The sequence below is a fragment of the Xiphophorus maculatus genome, chromosome 10 (assembly GCF_002775205.1).
Source record: "Xiphophorus maculatus strain JP 163 A chromosome 10, X_maculatus-5.0-male, whole genome shotgun sequence".
In the NCBI taxonomy this organism is placed as follows: Eukaryota; Metazoa; Chordata; class Actinopteri; order Cyprinodontiformes; family Poeciliidae; genus Xiphophorus; species Xiphophorus maculatus.
The window spans coordinates 21,970,279-21,990,384 of record NC_036452.1 but is presented as its reverse complement, the minus strand read 5'-3'; the positions used below and the strand labels follow the sequence as shown (position 1 = coordinate 21,990,384).

General features: G+C 39.6%; 1 protein-coding gene across 2 annotated transcripts in view; it reads right to left on the bottom strand.

Annotated features, from left to right (window-relative positions):
* Positions 1–14,705: 14,705 nt before the first annotated feature.
* Positions 14,706–20,106, bottom strand: part of frmpd2 (FERM and PDZ domain containing 2) — a 28,073-nt gene continuing 22,672 nt past the window's right edge. Inside the window, exons 24-28 of one of the 2 annotated variants that reach the window (XM_023340671.1) lie at positions 17,340–17,554; positions 16,411–16,477; positions 16,167–16,343; positions 15,103–15,207; positions 14,706–14,828 (exon numbers count right to left, since the gene is read on the bottom strand). In XM_023340671.1, the coding sequence (XP_023196439.1) occupies positions 16,306–16,343; positions 16,411–16,477; positions 17,340–17,554 (320 nt within the window). In that variant the 3' untranslated portion in view covers positions 14,706–14,828; positions 15,103–15,207; positions 16,167–16,305. Of the gene's footprint in view, positions 14,829–15,102; positions 15,208–16,166; positions 16,344–16,410; positions 16,478–17,339; positions 17,555–20,106 lie in introns of those variants that run through there. The other variant, XM_023340672.1, reaches the window with a different exon arrangement.

Below are 20,106 nucleotides of genomic sequence, written 5' to 3'. Positions count from 1 at the left end.
GAAAAACCCCCCGGCATAGCTGGGCCTGAGTCAGAACAGCAGCGCGTACCACCCACGTGATTTCACTTGTAACTTTTTAAAGACTTTCCTAACTGCATCATTACTGTGTTTCTGGTGGAACGGAGGAACGCTGTTTAAGGACTCTGTTTTTCCAACCATATAAACTTGACATTATATGTTAATGTTGCTCTTAATTTTCTCTGCCGTTCTGTTTTGCTGAAGACTTGAACCGTTATTCCACATGTGAGTGCTTTAGAGGTGCGGTGCCATATTAAATTGACTTTTGTGAGTTTTACATTGCGTTAGAGCAGGGGTCTCAAACTCCAGTCCTCGAGGGCCGCAGTCCTACAGTTTTTAGATGTGCCACAAGTACAAAACACTGGAATGAAATGACTTAATGACCTCCTCCTTGTGTAGATCAGTTCTCCCAGCCTTGCTAATAACCTAATTATTCTATTCAGGTGGTGCAGCAGAGACACATCTAAAAGTTGCAGGACTGCGGCCCTCGAGGACTGGAGTTTGAGACCCCTGCGTTAGAATGTTATGCCCTTTTCAAAAACATACATGGAGTGTTTCTTTGATCCTTTTATGAAAAAATTCCTTTAATTTCCATGGCAACCATTCAGCTTGTTCAAAACACCTGGTTGGACCTAGCCCCAACCAAGTTGGGCGAAGCTCCTCCTCACATGAATAAATTGGCGTAAACCTTATCTATCTTCTCACCTGTAAGCTGGAGATGTATTGTTAAGAATCCACTAGTCTTTCCCTAGTTGTGTTTCCATTTACAATAAAATTGTGCAAATTGAAATTCTGAAAATAAATTTGCTTCATGGAAACGCAGCATTTTTTGAAAAAACGTACGTTTTTCAATAAAATGTTTTTTGCGCGACAATGAGGCAGTTTTTCAGCTGAATCGAAACACTTTCTGACCTCACACAAGTTGTGATCAACAGCTGGATGTGACTACTGGCAAAAACGACAATGGGCTCGTTTTTGCCATCAGCATCTTCCTGTCATCTTCATCCATGAAGATGACAGGAAGTAAAAGGAGGATGATGAATTATTTTTTTGACCGCCAGCTGCATTTTTTGGACAATGCAGCTGGCTTCACTGCACATGTTGAATCCAATGTGTTGAATCCATAACTCTTCCATAAAATTACTGACTACAATTTCCCCAAAACGCTGCATGTGCAGCCACTCCCAAGTAATTATTGCTAGATGATGAGCGCTAGCACCATGGCAGACTTATGAGTATATCTCATATAACTGTTTACATCTGTCGTCGGCATGATTTTATTGGCTTGTTGCGTGAACGAACTTATTCATGTGTGATTTTTAATTTAATTTCCGCATTTGTCTTTTTTTCAATACTGGCACAAAATAGACAAAGATTTGTGCACATTTGTAATGGAAACATCTTCTGATAAAAAGACAGTTTCATCTTTATTTTTGAGATGTATAGGTTATATTTGTCAACACAAAGTCCTGTTTTTGTTGGGGGGGTTTTTCTTCACATTTTCAGACATCTTCTCTGTTAAGACGCGAGGAAAAACCTGACTCTTAATTACTGGAAGGGGAATTAAACAAAAAGCTGTGGGTTGCTTTGGGAATTCTAACCTTTAATGAGGCACATCTGTCTTGAGCAAAATGTTGACGACCGTTTCAGCTGAAATTCCTGCTAAGCAAATAATGAGCGCTGAAGATTTGCACTGGACTCGGGGGTCTGCAAACACCAAATATGAGCAGGGCTTTTCAGGCCGGCCGTGCGGTTCTGTGCCAGGCGCTTATGAATGATGCAGGACAAATAAACGTATGACACAGTCCAGAGCGCTTTTTCCCCTACCCACATTTAAAAGCCCTGGCTGTGGTTCATCCAGGTACCCTGGCTGTGCTTCTGTTAATTAGAAAATCTCTTGCACACCAGTTTTTTACTGTAAAGCAGCACTTTGTTCTGATTAATGACTGAATGAAAATGGGCTTAATGCAGAACGGCTCCATCTTGTTGCAGCAGAGCCCCAGAGATGACCCTTTTTCATTGGAATTGGCCTGATTCTATGCGAGTGAGGTTTCTACTTAAACGTCTTTGATGGAAATGATCCATTTCTGTCAGGCTTCGTGTGGGGAAAAAAAGCCCCAGCATTCTCAGTAAATCATAGAAAAGTATGTCCAGTCAATCAGTTCAAACCGATTAACAGGAATGCTCCTGTCCACATCCCACTGGACCTCACTAACTGTGTTGATGCGCATCAGAGCTTTAGATGAAAACACATGAAATCCACTCAGAGACGCAAGAATCTTGGTTAGTACCGAGAAGACGACACCCCGGAAAGTTAGGAATGTGTTGTTCTGTAACTTTCTGAACGACCGAGAAAAGAAGGACTCTGTTTTGTTTTTCTTCCACTCAGTGTTGTGAGTGATTAGACTAAGACTGAACTTCTTAGCGTAAAACAAAGGATGGAAAAGTGGAAAGCCATCTCATCTTTACTATTAGGTATGGTGGAAATTCTATATTCTGTGGGCCCATTTTATTTTTAAAAGGAAAACATAAAAATGCATGTTCTTATGACATTTTTGACATAGTAAGAGGATATTAATACAACTCTGACATCTAATAGTAAGTACTGTCTTGCTAATGGTATTTAAGAAGACTAGCTGGAAACTAGAATTATCAATAATTGTGCTAGAGTTGATTTTGTTAAACAATATATATATATTTCCAATTATTCTATCAATTCCAGCTGAATTTGGACTCACACCAAGTATGTTTATGTACTCTGGTGTCTCAAATGATTCATAGGAAAATTTGTTAAAATTACACAACACATCTGCTGCATATTTTGGTATCGACCCGATGCTAAGTAAACACACGGCCAGTATCATCCATATCGATACTGATAGTTTTTGTAATTTAGGTTTGATATATCATCAAACTTCTAACTCTCGTGGTTTTTTTTCTCCCCTCCAGGGGGTCTTTTGTGGGCTCTAGTGTCCCTTACATGACAGTAGGCTGACAGGAAACGGGGAAGGAGAGAGGGGAAGACATGCGGCAAATGTCATAGGATCCAGGAGTCGAACCTGCGACGGCCGCGTCAAGGACTCAAGGCCTCCAAACATGGGTCGCGCTAACCCCTACGCCACCACGGCACGGCAAATTAAAACAATACATACATTAATGAAAAAAAGAAAAAAAAATCTGATGTACGAGTAGCAGTTAAAATGATGTTTTCCCTGATTTAACGGTGCATAACATTACTTCTGAGCTTAAGCTACTTAAAACAAACAAGCTCCTCAAAAATGGCAACTTTATGAACTTTCATGGAAACAATTGTGTGTGTTTTCCCCAGACGCTTTGGAGAGGTTGTTTTGCATGACCAGACCAAAGCAGACGTATTAGCAATCATTCCCATGTTTAAATCATTTAAGAGTTTGGATCCCTTCCTGCAGCTCTGGATTTGATCCACTTTTAGCACCGTGGCTCTAAGCCTTATTGTAAAGTCTCCACTATTAATGGATCCAAGCTCTTTTTATCTACATATTTAGCACATAATAAAACAAACCTTATTGTCCTATTTCATTACACATCAGCTCCTGATACCATGAAATGTTTTTGTTGAAATCCAGTTCAGAGTTTTTCTCAGTAACATGTTGTATAATAGGTCCAACTAGCAGCTAAGTCGTTAACAAATCTGTGTGATGAAATCCGTAAAAATATTTAGAAAATCATCAGCACATGTACAACTTGAGAGAAAGGCCGACTCCAACGAGGCGGCTGTTGATGTTTCAGTATTTGAAAGCTTGGCCAACACGGACTGAACGGCTTCGCTCGATTCATCTGCTGCCATTGCTAAAACTACAAGCAGGCTACAATTCTAAAGCAGTTCTTGTTCACAACTTCTGCTGTTCGCTGATTGACCTGGTCGGAATTCAAACCAGCGAGAATCACAAGTCGATGGGGGAAAAAAAGACCAGACTGAGCTGTAAGCGAGATTTGAATCGAGTGGAATAGGGAAGGAAGGCAATGGCCAGGCTAGCAATGTATGAGTTCTTGGACAAAAACACAAACAAAGTCCTGTTTTACCCGAAAAACTTTTTAACCATTTATCAATCATTATATGCTGCCAACGGTTTTTCATTTCGTGACATTTACATGCATTGTTGTCAGAGGGCAAAGCCATTTTTCTGTCTTTTCAACACAATATTCATCAGGTTTATGCTTTTGATCTACTTCAAGGATTTAGAGTGGGGGGAAAAATGCAGGCATTTATGAAAAGTGTCATGGTGGAGACAAAGATCTACCCCCTGTCTGTTCTGATTTGACATTGGAAACAGCCTCTGAGGGTTCTAAGTGACTGAAATTATAGTGAGCATATAACAAGTTGGAAAATGGCTCGCATACAGTCAAATTGATTCGAGACACCTGGAAGGGGGGGCAAAAACATAATACCCATCACATCGAGGAAAAGATGGTACATTTTACGCTGTGAAACATCATCCTCCACCAGCTGGGTGTCCTGATTCGTACGGCTTTGGCACGGAGATGCAGTCCGGCTAGGAGCTACGGTTCACTCATCAGATGTGGAATACGGGATCTTCCTTGGTGACATAATGGAGTTCATGTTACAGTGAGGTAATAGCAGATGGGCCAGTCAGTATCACACATAAGCACACACTGTGCCGTGCTGTAATAGTCGCACACCAGCGCACCCTAACACACAAATCATGTCCCCAACCACAAACTGCTGGTGTTCTCTGTGTTTGATCGCAAATGTGACAGATGCTGAGTGCCTCACACCACTGCTGTAACCTTGATTTGTGCTCTAACTGAGGGAGGTTACATTTAACGACCGCTGCTGACGTACAGATCACTTTATTGGCTGAGCTGTGCTTTGGCCGACAAACCAGAGCCACGGAACCAGAGGCTCTATTCATTTTATCTGCATTTAAAAATGATCTTCAGCATCACATTCAACATACATTTTTAGACTTGCCCGGACCAAATTGAAATGAAAACACTTTTGTCTTCAGTTTATCCGTAACGGTGACGCACCTTACGCGTTTTAAGACTCGCAGCTTGTAAAATTTAACTGCTCATGTAGGTGTGTGTTACCTGCACGGACACATTTCCACCACAGATGGTTCTACTGTATTTAGCAAAAGGGTTTGTTTTTGAAAGATAGTGAGCTCTGTCAAAATTCAGTTTTCAGTGGAATTTCTTTACAATTTCAGACATGGTTAATCGTAAAGAAAAATTTGAACACAGGATATTGGATTTTGTTGCGTTGAGTATAGAGCTTTCACACCCAGCTGTTGACGACGCCATGCTTTTTCTTTTCTTTTTATTGACTTAACTGGTTGCCATTTCGGAATCAGACAGCTGCAGTAGTTATATTATTCAACGTATTTCTAATTCCAAAAACTGTTTCTGTAAATGACATTACTATCTGATATCTTTAACGTGACAATAAAGTTAAGTTTTTGCTTCTTTTTTTCTTTTAAAGCTTTATTGCCTTTTTAAAATCTAATTTGCACCTGAATTGGAAGCGGCCTAAGCACGAAGCCCTGTGGGATTCCATGACTTAATGTTTTAGTCATGGAAAAGTTATTGTTACAACATTTCCACTTGCATATATTCTGTAACAGGGGTCCATGTGTGTTGTAGATATGATGTGTTTAAGTTGTGGTGCTTATACAGCCTAGCATAGCTATGGAGATATTTAGCTTTAGCTTTATTAACTTTACTAAATGCCTGTGCTACTAAAGATGTGTAGCAGATGGGGACATGCAGCTCAAGTCCACATTGTATCAACCTTTACATGCTATACACCGTCTCATCTAGAGCAGAATGTGGCTGGGGGAAAAAAATATGTAATTCCAGAAATAATCTGGCGACATACAGTATTAGATAGGCAGAGGAGCTGGACAGAAGGAACTGGGAGGAATCTGACTTTTATGAGATGTGATGGACAGAGACAAGGCTGCGATTTATTTTTTCTGGCGTAATCTGCTCGCCCGCTGGGAAACGTCAAGTAGGAAAAGAGAAGCAGAGATAGAAAACGCGAAGCGTAAAGGGTGAAGAGGAAGAAAGAAAGGGTATGAGTGTCCAAAAGGGAAATAAATTGGGGAAAACTGAAGGAAGGAGGGCTTTGGGGTTTGTTGAATTCTTTTCATTCACTACCATTAAGTTCATGTCAGAGGAAAAGCAAAGAGCAGCGCTCACATTCCACTGCAGAGAGTTGCTTCTCCAGCTTGAGCAGAGAAACCACCAACATCTTATTACACGCTATGCTCTTGAACGTTTCACAATGACTCTAATAGAGGCTGAAAGTTCTATTATAGTTCCAGTTTGTGGGTGCAAATTATTGCGTCCCAGTCCACATGGGTTTGAATAACACCAAAACTACAATGAATGTGGACACCCATGCATTTAAAGAGCCAATTAGACTTTCAGTTTTATACATGTTAGCTCTGAAAGCTTGACTGGCTCTGGTTAAACAACAGTTGGGGTTCAGTTTGTTGATGAAACCACACTATCTTGGTTTGCAGGCTTCAAACGGTTCTACTAATGACTGAAAAATTAATTAAACTTAAGAAAATCGAATTAACATGTCAATACGAGGGACATATAGGATATGTTTGTCACTGTACAACAACAAAAATAAGGACATTGCTGTTAAAATTGAAACCATAAAAAATAAAAAACAAACCTGTAGCAAAGACTGTTCATCCATCTGAGGATAGATGATATTCTGCTGAGGTTCCAGATTTAGATTAACATACCTCTAAGTAATGGCCAGCTAAGTAAGGTTGGTGGCATCAACTAACTCGCTCACTCATTGGTTGCCTAGCAAGAACCTGTTGAGTAACTTGCGCAGCAGCAGTTTCAGGTTTTGCCACCGTTTGTTAGCTTCTGCTATTTTTATTTTTTTTTACTTGTTCAGTAGTTTAGTATTAGCTTCAAATTTTCTATGCACTTAGTGGTTTAAAGTTAGCAGAGTTAAGATTCTTGCTTATTAGCAAATTAGTTGAACTTTTTGGTTATCTGTGCCCACCACTGGCAAAAGGTGATGCCAACTTTAGTACATACCTGTACTCTCTATTACAACCATTTTGAAAAATGTCCACAAGAAAAAGGAGACACAAACTCAAAAAAATATGTATGATTTATATAATTCAAAAATTGATGATTTGACTCCAAACACATTCATCTAAATAATGATTTTTGTGCAAAAATACATTTTCTCTGACAACCATGGTGGCCATCTTGAAAGCTCAAAACATTATCAGTGATTTCTGTTGGTCCTTTTGGCACCAAAAGTAGTTTATGTGATTAAAAATTTGGCAGATTTAGTGTAAATCTTCCGTGACAACCAATTTGGTGCCCATCTTGAAAAATGGGCACCATCTTGAATTTTTCAGTGTCTAACATTTGTTTTGTTTTGTTTTTCCCCAAAAAGCAAGCTTCTGGGAAAATCTTTGTCCAGTTAGGTTATTGTATCTGCATGTGAAAGAGTTTGAGAGTTTGCTGAATTATCTGCTGCACTGTATCAGCTGCGTTTTGAATTTTAGAATTCAAAACACAGCTGATCTTGGTTTAATAACTCTTTATATATCTGCTCATCCAACATGCCTTTTTCCTACTAGTAAAACTCAAAGCTGAGTCTTAAACAACCCATGGGAGTTTTCTGGCTGTGGGGTGGGGTGGTGGGCTTGTAAAGCTTTATCGGGACAGATGCGGTCTCGCTGCGTTTCACGGAGGCTGACGTTAACTGTGTCGGGCGTGGTGGAGGGTCTGGGGTCAGCTTGTTTATCCTGGCCTCCAAGGTGATTGGGGACCTTAAAATACAGAAGGAGATGAGTCTCCAACTGCAGCTGGGTGGGCTTTACACTACCCAAGAGAGTTGCACTACTTGGATTTAGACGTGTTTGTTCGTTCTGCTAATGCTCATACCACCCACCTGAGAGAGCAAATGTTGACTTCGCAAACTTCTATCTCTCCTTAACCCTTCCACATAGGATGTAATGCCCACATGCACCATCAAACACATCATTTACTAAACCTTCGCTTCACTTGAGAGCACCTATTTGTTATCATTCTCACACAGATAGAAATCTGAAGCTCTGGTTTCTACATGAAGCTTAATTACCCACAGAAGCATCGTGTCGTTTAGAGCTTAGTGAACTTTCTTGAATGAGTTTGTCTCGTATGTGGGGTAATCGCAGCTCATAAAATATACCGCGTTCTCCTGTAAAACAACATAAATCAGTCTCTCTTTCTCACACATTCAATTTAAACCACTCTCAAAACGGACCTATTTTTCCTCAATGTCTATCAAAATTAGCCTGATAGAAACCAGCCCCTTGTTCTACGCTTTGCATCGTCCAGAGGGTCTGGAAACCTCGGCTATGGAGAAACAATTGCTTTCTGGAGGCATGGACGCTATTGAATTTTTAAATTGTACCCAACCTTTGCCTGTGATATTTGAAGATACAAAGCTTACCAAAAATGGCCTGCAATGTAAACAACCATCCTCCACTGCGACGAGAGAAGCACCGATCCGAACAAGATGGATATTAATGTTGATTCAATATTTGGGAGTGTGTCGGATGCTTCCTGTGGTGCCATTGCTAAAACTACAGTCAGACTACAATTCCAAAACCAAGCTGAAAATGAATATCATACCAGAGGAAATCCAGCTCAATGGGAGAAATCCCAGACGGAGCAAAGAAGGGAGATGAGAATCAAGCGGAACTGCATAGGAAGGCAATTGACAGGCTATCAAAATCCAAAGGGTTTGCCTTTAAACTGTTTTGTAAAGCACGGATGATGATGTCATGAATTTTGAAAGCCCCATTAATTCACATCTAAATTGATTGGAAGCAAACACACTGCTTCCTTTTGTTACACGTATTTCATAAAAGAAATGTGCAAGGGTATCAGGTAGAATATTGAGAATCCCCATTCATCTGGTTCATGCTGGGGCAGAATTTGTAGATGCCTTAAAGTTCTGCGCTCAGGTTTCCATCAAAGAATGTCAAAGAAGAAGAAGCCACCACTACTCCAAATGGGGGTTTAGGAAGCACATACCTGAAACATGAGAATACTTGAGACATTCTCTAAAAACACTTATGACTGCCTATTTTAATCGTTCAAACACAAAATATATCTTAATATGCATTATGTACTACGACAGAAGCTATCTTTATTATATCTATATACTCTTAGAGATACAGCCAATCAGCACAAAGGAAACTGAATGGCATTCCTGGATTGGCTGCTTCGCCAACTGTAACTATTTTTGATATTGTTACCTTCCTAAATCATCGTTTTTCAATAGGAAGGGTTTATATAAATATTTACTTACTTTATGTTTTTCTTTGCCAAAATGACTTTTGGCAAAAATGACTTGCGGCATTATTTTAGGAAAGTAACGATATGCTGTGTTTTAAAAAAAATCATCAAATATCCAAGTTTTAGTTAAATAATTCGGTGTCACTATTCACAGAAAAATCTCTAAATACTGAATGGCGACTTGGCGGAGGCTCGCTCTACTCTTGTAGCTAATTACCTTTATAATCCATATATTCAACTTTTACTTAAGCAACAATAAAACAGTATATTTATATACTGTAGAATAGAATAGAATATGATGTGTTTTTTAAAAAAAAACCGAATTTCCCTTTTCATTATAAGGCTTTCCAATAGTTGTTGGTTAATGTTGCTTCCAGACACTAGTACTGGTACTTTTTAACTCATTCATTGGATGAAATATATTTGTATTTTGCATGATTTATTGCATTATTGAGACATGACACTAAGCAAATAAACCTCGCCTGAGTAGATATGTTCTTTTTTTGTTTTTTTTCAGATGTTCTGGAGCGGACTGAATTAAACGACAGCTGTAGCAGCGGATTAAATTGGTAGTGTTTATTTATACGAAATCTAAGCCTATTTTGTGTTAATTTCCACTTCCTTTTATCGAGAACAGTGGCCGATGCCTGTGAAAGAAAGTCGTGGTTTTTGGCAATAACAGGCCCCCGTCTCCCCTTATGGAAGCCTCATTAAGGCATCTGGAAAACCAGGTTAATTTGTCACACAATACCTCATCCTTCTGGTGTTTTTGTCACTGTAGTGGGACTTAGGGAATATTAAAGCCCAATCACTCTTCTCTGCTCACGGCTGTTACGGATCCTGACTTTAGACCGTACACAGCGTCAGGCCCTGAACTTACCTCAGCTGCAGCCTCTTTCCTTTCGCCTGTTTGATCTTCTGCACAGCTGGTTTTCTTCTGAGCAAAGGTGTTGAGTGAGAGCTGAGACGTCTGGTTTATGGCATCAGACGGAACCAGTAATACTGAGCGGTCACGCGGGTCCGTCCCAGAACAGCTCATCGGACCGGGCAAGGCACAACGATCTGGCTGGATAATTATTTTTGCTTCTTTTGTCCGAGAGGGTTAAAAAAAATGTTTGCTTTAAGAGAAAATCGCAGCGTTCCTGCTAAGGCCGCAACTGTTGATCTTATTCTGACGATTAATTGGGGGGAAATTAGCACATTCTGCTGATTTTTCATGTAACCACTTGAGTCTTATTTGTACAATATTTGGAACACTTTAGAAGATTCAAATAAATAAAGAATTCAACTCCTTTTTAAAATAAGAAAATAACGCAGCATTCTTTTAGTGAATTTGGACCGTGTGAAACTGAAGCTAAAACTATGCCACGTGAAGAGTTTTGACCCAAACACATTTACAGTCAGAGGTTGTTTTTTCTTTTATCCTTATTGCAAAATATATATCTATTTTGTACAGTTTTGGCTTAATTACTGCTCTGAATGTGTTGGTTTTTTTCTCCAAATGGCATTTTTGTGGACTATTCTCCAGTTAATGATTAATCGATGACTAAATTAGTAGATTAATCATGATTAAATTCATTATTCAATCATTAGTCCTAGTTCGTACTCCTAAAACTTAAAAAAAAAATCTGAGAAAGTCTTGTAAAATAACAATAATAATAATACACAGTCCTTCACCGATCGATCTGTTTCGATCGGTGATGGATGGTGTGACCCGGGGGCCTGGCTGGAGCAGAACCACTGGTTTACATTAAAGCATCAGTGTACGTCAGGACGGCCCAGTCAAAGTTCAGATCGAAATCTAAGTGAGAATCTATGGCAAGATGGGAAGATTGATGTTCACAGCTGCTTTCCATTTAGGACTGAGCCTGAGCTGTTTGGTAAAGAAGAATGAGTGAAACACTCAACCTGTGATGTGAGTCTAACCTTAATAGGAACTAGTTCTTACCTCGTTTCAATCAGATTATGAATTGATTCATGTTCATAGTTTACCATCCAAATACTCTAATCTGTTAATAGCTCTAACTGGATCTAGTTCTTGCTCATGTATCGTAATTATATCTGAAATAAGGTTTAATAGATGGCAGGTCGTGGCGTTAATCAGATGGATTGTGGTCTGGCATCCGTTTTATTCTCAAACTGTATTTTATGGTGGCCAAACTTCCAAAACATCTGCTCTCATTCACATATTTACTAACAAGGATCAATTTAGGCAACATTTTTCAATTTCCTTCAAGTATGCAGGATTTGCCAGAAATTTTTGCCATGTGAACTGCTATTCCACAGACAAAACCTCTTCAGTAACAGTGAAAAATGGCACAAACCTCCCCCCCTAAAAGTTATCTGTAATAAAATAAGTACAGTTTGGACTACAGACCACAACCCAGAACAGGTTAAAGCTGCAGTCTGTGACTTTTTTAAATTTTTTTAAATGCTTTCATATGTGTTAAAACTGTCAACATGTTGTGATAGTATGTCATGAGACAGATACTCTATGAAGAAATCATCTGACTAAAATGCTCTGCTTCCAGTCAAGAACAACCAATCAGAGCTAGGAGGAGGGACTTATCGCTGTCAATCATTCTCATGTATACAGTCCTAAAATGTTGCTAATTGCAGAGAAACAAGCTACCGTTACAGAAAAAACGTTTATCTGCTGTCATCAGTGACCATTCTAACTATCCTTAGCATTCACAAGAAGCTATGCTAGCTGCAGCATAACAGAAAGCAAGGGAAGAAAGTGGGAGGGAAATGAGCAACGCTACACAGAGGGGGACTGACGGCGTTAAGACCCGCCTCCTGGTTCTGATTGGTTGTGTCTTGATAGCAGAAAGCAGAGGAGTTTAATTTGGTATCAGACAGGTAATCTGTCTCATGACATAGGCCATAGTGACAGTTTCAACAAATATTGTAAAAAAAATTTTTTTAAAAAAGGTGTTTTTTATTTTATTTTATAAAAGTTACATACTGCAGCTTTAAATAAGTTATATTGACAGCAATTTGATATTTGACTTCTTCTCCATTGTCAAGTCTTACTTTAGCCAGTTGATGTCTGATTCGGTTCTAGCCAAGTTGGGTGTGTCTCCAGCAGCAGGTCGAACGTCGTTCAGTTAAAAAAAAGCTTCTACCAGTTCCTGCACAACACTCTTTTCAGATTGCGACTTGTAAAAACATTTTAAAAAAGCACACATCCTCTTCGTTCCGCTCAATCACACTCTACTTTGGGTTGTTCCGTTGCATTGCCGCCAAATAAAACCCATTAAGGTTTGTGGTTGCAACGTCCCTCTATCTAACAAAGCAAAAAGCACAGAGCATCTAGAAATCAGGAAGCTCGTCTTTCTCCGGGCAGCGTAGAATAATATTTGAACACCGTGTGTCTTTTCCTCTCAGTTTCGCCACATGATGTATTGGATTCCTGTCGTTAAAATGAATAAACCTTTCACGATTCTTTCTGCCTCGCGGACGGTGACAACCGCAGCCCCGTCAGGTTGTTTTGCTTTCCTGAAGCGTTGTAGATGTATGATGAGGATTTCCGTTGACAGAGCTGTTGAATTTCTCCCCTGTGCGCCAGCCGGCGTCTGCATGCCCCCCCTCAGGCAACCTCCCACACTGAGCTGTGAACTGAGTAACTCTAATTTCCTTTGATTCTGTCATTTTCCCTCTAAGTGTGCGTACTCAGTCCTTCGCCTTCTATTCGTCTACTTGACACATTGAACTTTTATTCCCTTTACTTTCCAGTCTAAGCCTAATCTTTGGCTTTTTCTTTTAGCAACTCCAAAAAAGCGGTTCAACGTTCAGTAGTTGCCGTAAAATGAGCAATTATCACAGTTTCGCTCCATAAATATTGACCAATTTTGGTTGTTTTTACTTGGAATTAATAGAAGAAGAAAAAAACTGAGGAGTTACTCTTCCAGTTTTATAGAGCTCTAGGACTTTTTCCAAGCTTTGTTTTAAGTCAATGCATACCGCTGCTGGGTGATGGATTTGAAGCTCTTTTTCAAAAAAAAAAACAACACTAGCACAATCAGTTTAATTGGGGAAATAGGAGGATGAGAGGGAACTTCAAAGTGGGAGGAAATCTGCCCTACTCATGCAACCCCTCGCTCTCCCTGGAAAGGGTGGCAGTGGAAAATGTGATCCTGAACAATGTCTTCCATTATAGGTAGAGGTCTTTGAGGTCCGCCGAACCATTAGCATGTCCACTCCTCTAGGTGTTGGTAGTTTGGAGGTCTGCGACATGTGACCTGGCAGCAGGAGCTAAGATGGTTAGCAGATATAGTCTGCAACAGTCCAGGAACGGGATACTCGTTTTCTCTGATATCCTGTATTGCAGTCGAGCCCACCCAACCTGAGGTCAAGTCAAGACCAACTCTAGAGTGTATCCAGACAAGACCAAGACCTTTAGGGGCTGAGACCAAGTCGATACCAAGACCAGTGCTAAAACTAACATTACGTGACATTATCTATTGTTCGCTAAGCTGGGTGGCAAACAGCTGACAGGAAACGGAAATCAGTGCCAATAAACATACAATACATGCCATACACAGTTAGCTAGCTTACTATGTGTAGCTAATATTGACTATATCTTTTTGTGTGACGGCCAGGTAAAGAATTTTGGTCACGAGGCAGACTGCTAACATTAGCGAGCTTTGCTAACATCACTTACACATAGCTCAACTTTCTTTGTGCTTCCTTTCTAAGTGACACTTTGTCTCTGAAAGCGAATCATTGCAGGATTTACAAATACTTATGTTATCTTAATTGCAATTGTTAGTGTGTGGGCTATCATTAGCGTGTTGATTTATGTTGACTTGCTCCCTCACTTTGGAAAAATAAGACATTTCTACTTAAACACTTTGAAATAAATAAATTCAGACACACTACATCAATTGCCAAAAGTTGGCTTGCAGAGGTCCGGACACTCTGTTCACCATTGTGATTTGCCTCCAGAACAAAGAGCTCAGTGCTTTGGAGTGCATCTTCCTTCCTGAAGATGACTATGGGAACTCACAAACGCGCGCACACATACAGGGACACACACGTTCAAACAGCCTCGTGCCGACTCCGCTGGCATAATTAGAAACATTTGGGATCATTTGCAAAAAAACACAAGCTCTGATGGGATCCAGATGCACAGTTGGATTTCACAGAATATACAGGAACCCTTATTTACAAGAGGCCATTGCTGGCTTCTCACCCAGGGAGATGTGTGTCTGCATGCGTGTGTGTGTCGGGGTGTGCATGTGTGTGTATGTTTGCTGCCTATGTTTGTTCACATACTGAGTGGGTGCTTTAGATTGGATCATCCATAGTCTATTCAGACTCGGTTCAGTAGCTTTTATTTTTGTTTGGTTACAGAATGTAAGCCCAATAAAGCAATGTTTTAAACAATGTTTTGTTCTCGTCACTTCAGTTTTCTTCTTCTATTGGTGGAAACTTCTGTGTTGGACTTCTTCTTCTTTCAGTCATGATGTTTCCTGAAGGAGACATCCATCGATGAATTCATTGTTTGAAATCAGCCACGTTTTGGTAAATGCTGCCATCTAGTGGACTTTACAAGCTTGGAGTATTTGCCTATTTTCTTTTTCAAAAACGGCTCTCTTTTTTTCCAGATTTGCTCATTATGAGGTACATTTCCCTACATTGTTTATAAGATCTATATTTGCAGTACTGCAGAAAGGTAGAAGCTATAACTAATGGATTCTAAGGTGCTGTTGACCACATCACATTAACCAAAAACCTACTACCTACCTGGGATCAGGTTCCTCTATCCTCAGACACACTGTGAGGTTTTAGGTTGTATTGGCACCTGAGAGAAAACTCTCTGACTCAGTTTTCTGTCCTCTGCTATTCTCACTGTGCAAAGAAAACAGAGGAAGGAACCAATGCATACGTTACTCTTAGAAAGGAATAGAGAAAGAGGGCAAAGTTAAACCACATTTTTAAAATTTACTTGCTGAAATAAGTTAGAGATGTACAGATTATACCACAGATTTGGGAAGATTGGACCTTCTGATACTGACTTGATCTGGTTCTGATTCTTCTTTAACTATTAAAATATCAAAATACTGTTGGAAATGTTTCTAGCCTTTCTGCCATAAATGACTAATATTAAGACCAAAGACCAAGTCATACTGTGTGTTGCGTAGACTGATTTATGTGGAACAGCAGTTTTACTGATGTAGTGTCAGGTTTTTTTTAAACTCATTATTGGGTCTTCCAGGGCTTTGACTGTAAAAAGCAGTGTTTGTGTATTCCATAAGGAATTTAGATCCTCATATGAACACAAGAGATTTAATCCTGCTTCTTCCATGACAGACAGAAGGTGAAAGGTTAAAATGCTGAAACAGAGAAACGTTGCAGTATTTAACCACCCTTCTTGTGAGCTGGCAAAGTCTTGCTCTCTCGCGCTCTCCAGCAGCCTGAGCTGAGCCACAAACATGTCTCAACACATGTTAGAAAATAGTTTTCTTTTGAACAGCTTCCTGTGCTTCCTTGGATTTCTCCTAATACCTTGACAATACCAACAAGAGGAAACGATGAATCTCTTTGCTGCAGAAACAACTTCCACAAGAAGCAAGAATGTTTCTTGTCATTCCTTTGATTTGGAGTAAAGCACTTTAGATTTCCTTTTCTATGAACGATGGCATATAGATAAACCTGGCTCGGTAGTGTTTAGGTATGGTGCATTCAATGAGCGGAAAAAAAACACAAGATTTGAGTTTATTTCTGGTCGGATTGCGAATGATTCTGGTATCTAGATGAGTACTCAGTGCTTTTTCTGAACGTAGCTGTTTATCAGAAACAATGCTGACCTTTTCACAGTGCCAACAGCATTCTGCTAACAGGTCAGAACAACCGCAAGCCTTCAGTATCCATCACCACCTCCTGCTTCATCTGAAAGCATGATGTTGCTTCAAAACGCCAGTGCTGGTGAAAAGCTCAAAAGGTGGATCAGGTGCCGCTGAAATGGTCCATGGAAGGGAGAATCCCTGCAGAAACAGAGGAGTTAGGGAAGTTGACGAGTGGATCTTTTACAAGATGAGTGGATGTTTGTACCTGGCGACGGCCGACAGAGAGTTAGCCTCACTTCAGCTGGGGAATTCTTGAACAGCTTTAGCACTTTCTGCACCAAGAGATGAACAGTGGTTTACACAGATATCAGGGTTCACTGAGGCCCATTCATGAAGGGATATTTCAGAACTTTTGAAGTTAAGTACAATTGAACGGCGATAAAAAATAACTGTAGTTTCTGCTGCAGATAACTCTCTTGCTGTCTTCATTTAGCTTAAACCTGAATGAGTTGGTCGTTCCGGCTCATTATGTAATAGAAAGGTAAGCTTGTGTAAAAAAAAAATATATATATAAAAAAACATTCACTTAAACCATTTAAAGTAATTATGAGTTTCATAATTTATGTGTATTAATGTAGTAGTAAAATTGAAAGGACATTGACATGATTAACCCTACACACAAGGGGCCAGGGAAAGAAAGAATACAAAAACTAAATTCTAACCCAAAAAGCATGAGAATCTTAAAACTAATTAGTTAAATATGAAAAACAAAGAGTGACAAATCTCAAAACAAAACCACAAAGATTATGAAAGTTCCTGTTTCACACAGAAAGATCATTGGTGGCGCATCACCTCCGACCTTCATTTCCTCTTTAAATAGTTGCCATTTTTAAACATTTCCACGACATATAAATGTGACGACAGGTTAATTGTTAATGAAAGTACATTTGTGTAAATCGCGATGACAGCTTTGAGACTTTGAGTTGTTTTAAAACAGGACAAACTTGATGACTCTGGCCTGCTTCAAACTAGATGTTAGCTTCAGCATCCAGGTCCAGCTAACCTGGATTAGCACTAAGCGAAGACACCGATACAGCCACCGCATCAAGTAAATACCTAAAAGTATCTAGTTAACAACTATTTACAGTCATGACAACAGTAACAAACAATTTAAAAACCCAATTTTACACATACTGGATAGGACAGCTCCTTTAGCGAGTGGCCGTTGATAGCCAGCAGGACATCTCCCTCCTGAATTCTGCCGCTTTGCTCCGCAGGCTGGCCAGGGAAGAGCTGCTTTATCCGGACCAGGCTGCTGAAGGCCTTGGTGGGTGGGTCCAGCTCACACATCAGGAAGCTAAATCCCAGACCATTGACGTCTTTGGTCAGAGTCACCTCCTTAACATTTTCTTGGGGTTTTGGAGGAGGAGGCAGGACAGTGAAGCAACAGTGATAAGGTCAAAGGTCGTGTCGAGGTTGGATAGAAGAAACAGATGTGGGAAAGAAAGGACAAATGAAACCCAAACAGTAGCTGCTACTCCATTACAAATGTGAAATGTGAATACAAATGTGATTATATATATATATAATTATTTTTTTTTGGGATATTCTGCTAATGTCGGAAAAACACAGTGTCATAGTTGTGGTATTAACACTGAAGAAGAAATCTCATTGAAGTCACGCATGAGTAAGCTTGTTCGCGTAATAAGTCAAATAAAAACATGGCGGCGATGGATGTAAACATGCACTCATCATCTGTCAGCCAATCAGAGGAGACGTTGGCGTCTTAGTGAGGCATTGGCGCGTCAAGCCCCGCTTACTTGGGAGCGGCTACGTATACGGCGTTTTGACTTAAGAAAATTGTAGTCGGCCATTTTACAGAAGAGCTATGGATTCAACAGTTTCGAATGACAAACTAAACTTCTGATGAACTGTGCGATGCTGCAAGAGCTCCAATGCATTTCCAATGCAACTGATATTATCCCAGTAAAGGCTGAGATGATATTTACCTTGATGGATGGGACTCATTTAAATGCTAAGTAAGACATAACATTTCCATATCTTTGGTCCTGCCACTGCTAATGGAATATTATATCATTTTCTTTATTGCAGCAACATATACTGTATCCTAAGGCTCTGTCCACACTAACAGACACTTTGCTTTCGTTGCATTTTCTGTATCATTTACAGTTTGATAGTGAGTCGTAATTTCATAGCTCAGTGTTCACAACAGAAAATATATAAAGCAATATGATAATTCAACATTGAGAGTGAAATACATTTCACACCTTCTGGATACAGCTGAAATTAGAGCCATCTGTGGGCAGTTTCTGGATATTACAGATGTATGACAGACGTCTTGTTGACTGACTAGTAAACAAATGTTGCTGTATGAAAAAACTCAAATACTAACAGTCACACTTTCCAATAAATATATATAGGAACTGCTAGGATATTAAATAAATCAGCAATTTCTGTGGTAATTAGAATTGGGTTCTAGGGCTGGGCAATAACTCAATAACAAATGCATATCACAATAAAGGCATGATAAATATCAATAGATAGTATGTCCAATACAATGTTCAATCATTTCACCGAACTCCAATCCAGGAATGCACAGCATTCTGGGAGATGTAGGCAGAAGAAAGGCTTTAGCAGCTCAACCTTTCATGGCCAGCTAAGCCAGGTTGGTGGCATCAACTAAATCACTCGCTCGTTGGTTACCTAGCAACAACCTATTGCGTGACATGGTTTAGGTTTCATCACCGTACCTCATAACTTCTTAAAAATGAAAAAAAAAAAAACTGCATGGAGTGGACGGAGAAAATGAGTGAAACATCTTGAGATTAAACGGGGTAAAGCAGGAAAGGTTACATATCAGTTGGCAGTATTTCAGATATTAAAAAAAACAATCAATAACTATAGATATTGACTGATATCAAACACTTGTATTGTGATACGTTTTCCAGCATATCCTCCAGCCCTAGGCTCTAATTACCATAGCATCAATACTGTTTTATGGACCACTATGAGGCATATGTAATGTCTTCATTGAATTTTGTTTGTCCAGTTTCCGTGTTTTCAGTTGTACTTTTTGTGCTGCTGTAGGCTGTTTAGTAGCCAATGCTCAGACTATTCATTCGTCAGAAAATCAATTGTTAGGTTTGAAAAATATGTTTCTTTTGCTCCAAAATCCTCAAAAAGTTGTTATTCCTAATCTCAGTTATTAATATTCAGAAATAAGATGTCCTCTGTTGATCTTTCCTATCGTCTAGATTTTCAAAACTTCGTTTAGATTTTGCTTCAAAATCTAGACGAGGTTTTAACAGAGAAAAGATTTTAATAGTGCATCCGTAGACTTTTGCTTATCAAGAGACTTCAAGCGCTTCCGCAGTATTGGTTTTTCACATGAAACCACAACACTGGAGGCATTTTTAATGACTTGACTAAACTTCAACCTAGAAAAGTTACTGATTGATAAAAATGTGGAAAATGAGGAACACCTGTTTTGGGCGAATCTTTAGCCCAGCACCACTTCAGCCATGCTGAAAACGTCTTTTCCTGAAAGTTGAAATAATTTTAGCTCCTCAATTTTAGTTAATTTAAGATTTGAAGCTTTCCTGGCATCACACATTGGACGTCACTCAGTTACTCGGCCTGTAATGGAAAGTCTAATCCACCTGTGTACTTTGAAAGAAGTCAGTATAGGAAGATAGGTGGAGTGGTCAAAGATTAAGGGAAGTCTGGATGAGGTCAGGGTCAATACAGCAGTGTAAACATTCACAGGCAGCCAAAACCTTTCTACCACCTGAGACAGTTATAAACACAGAGCCTCAGATTTCCTCCTCTGCTGGTTGCTCTCCTCCATTTTGATGTGGAGGACAATATATAAAATGTCACACTTGTACTTATTTAACTGGAACTATCTCTAATGAGGAAGTCCGCTGTAAACTTTGCAGTG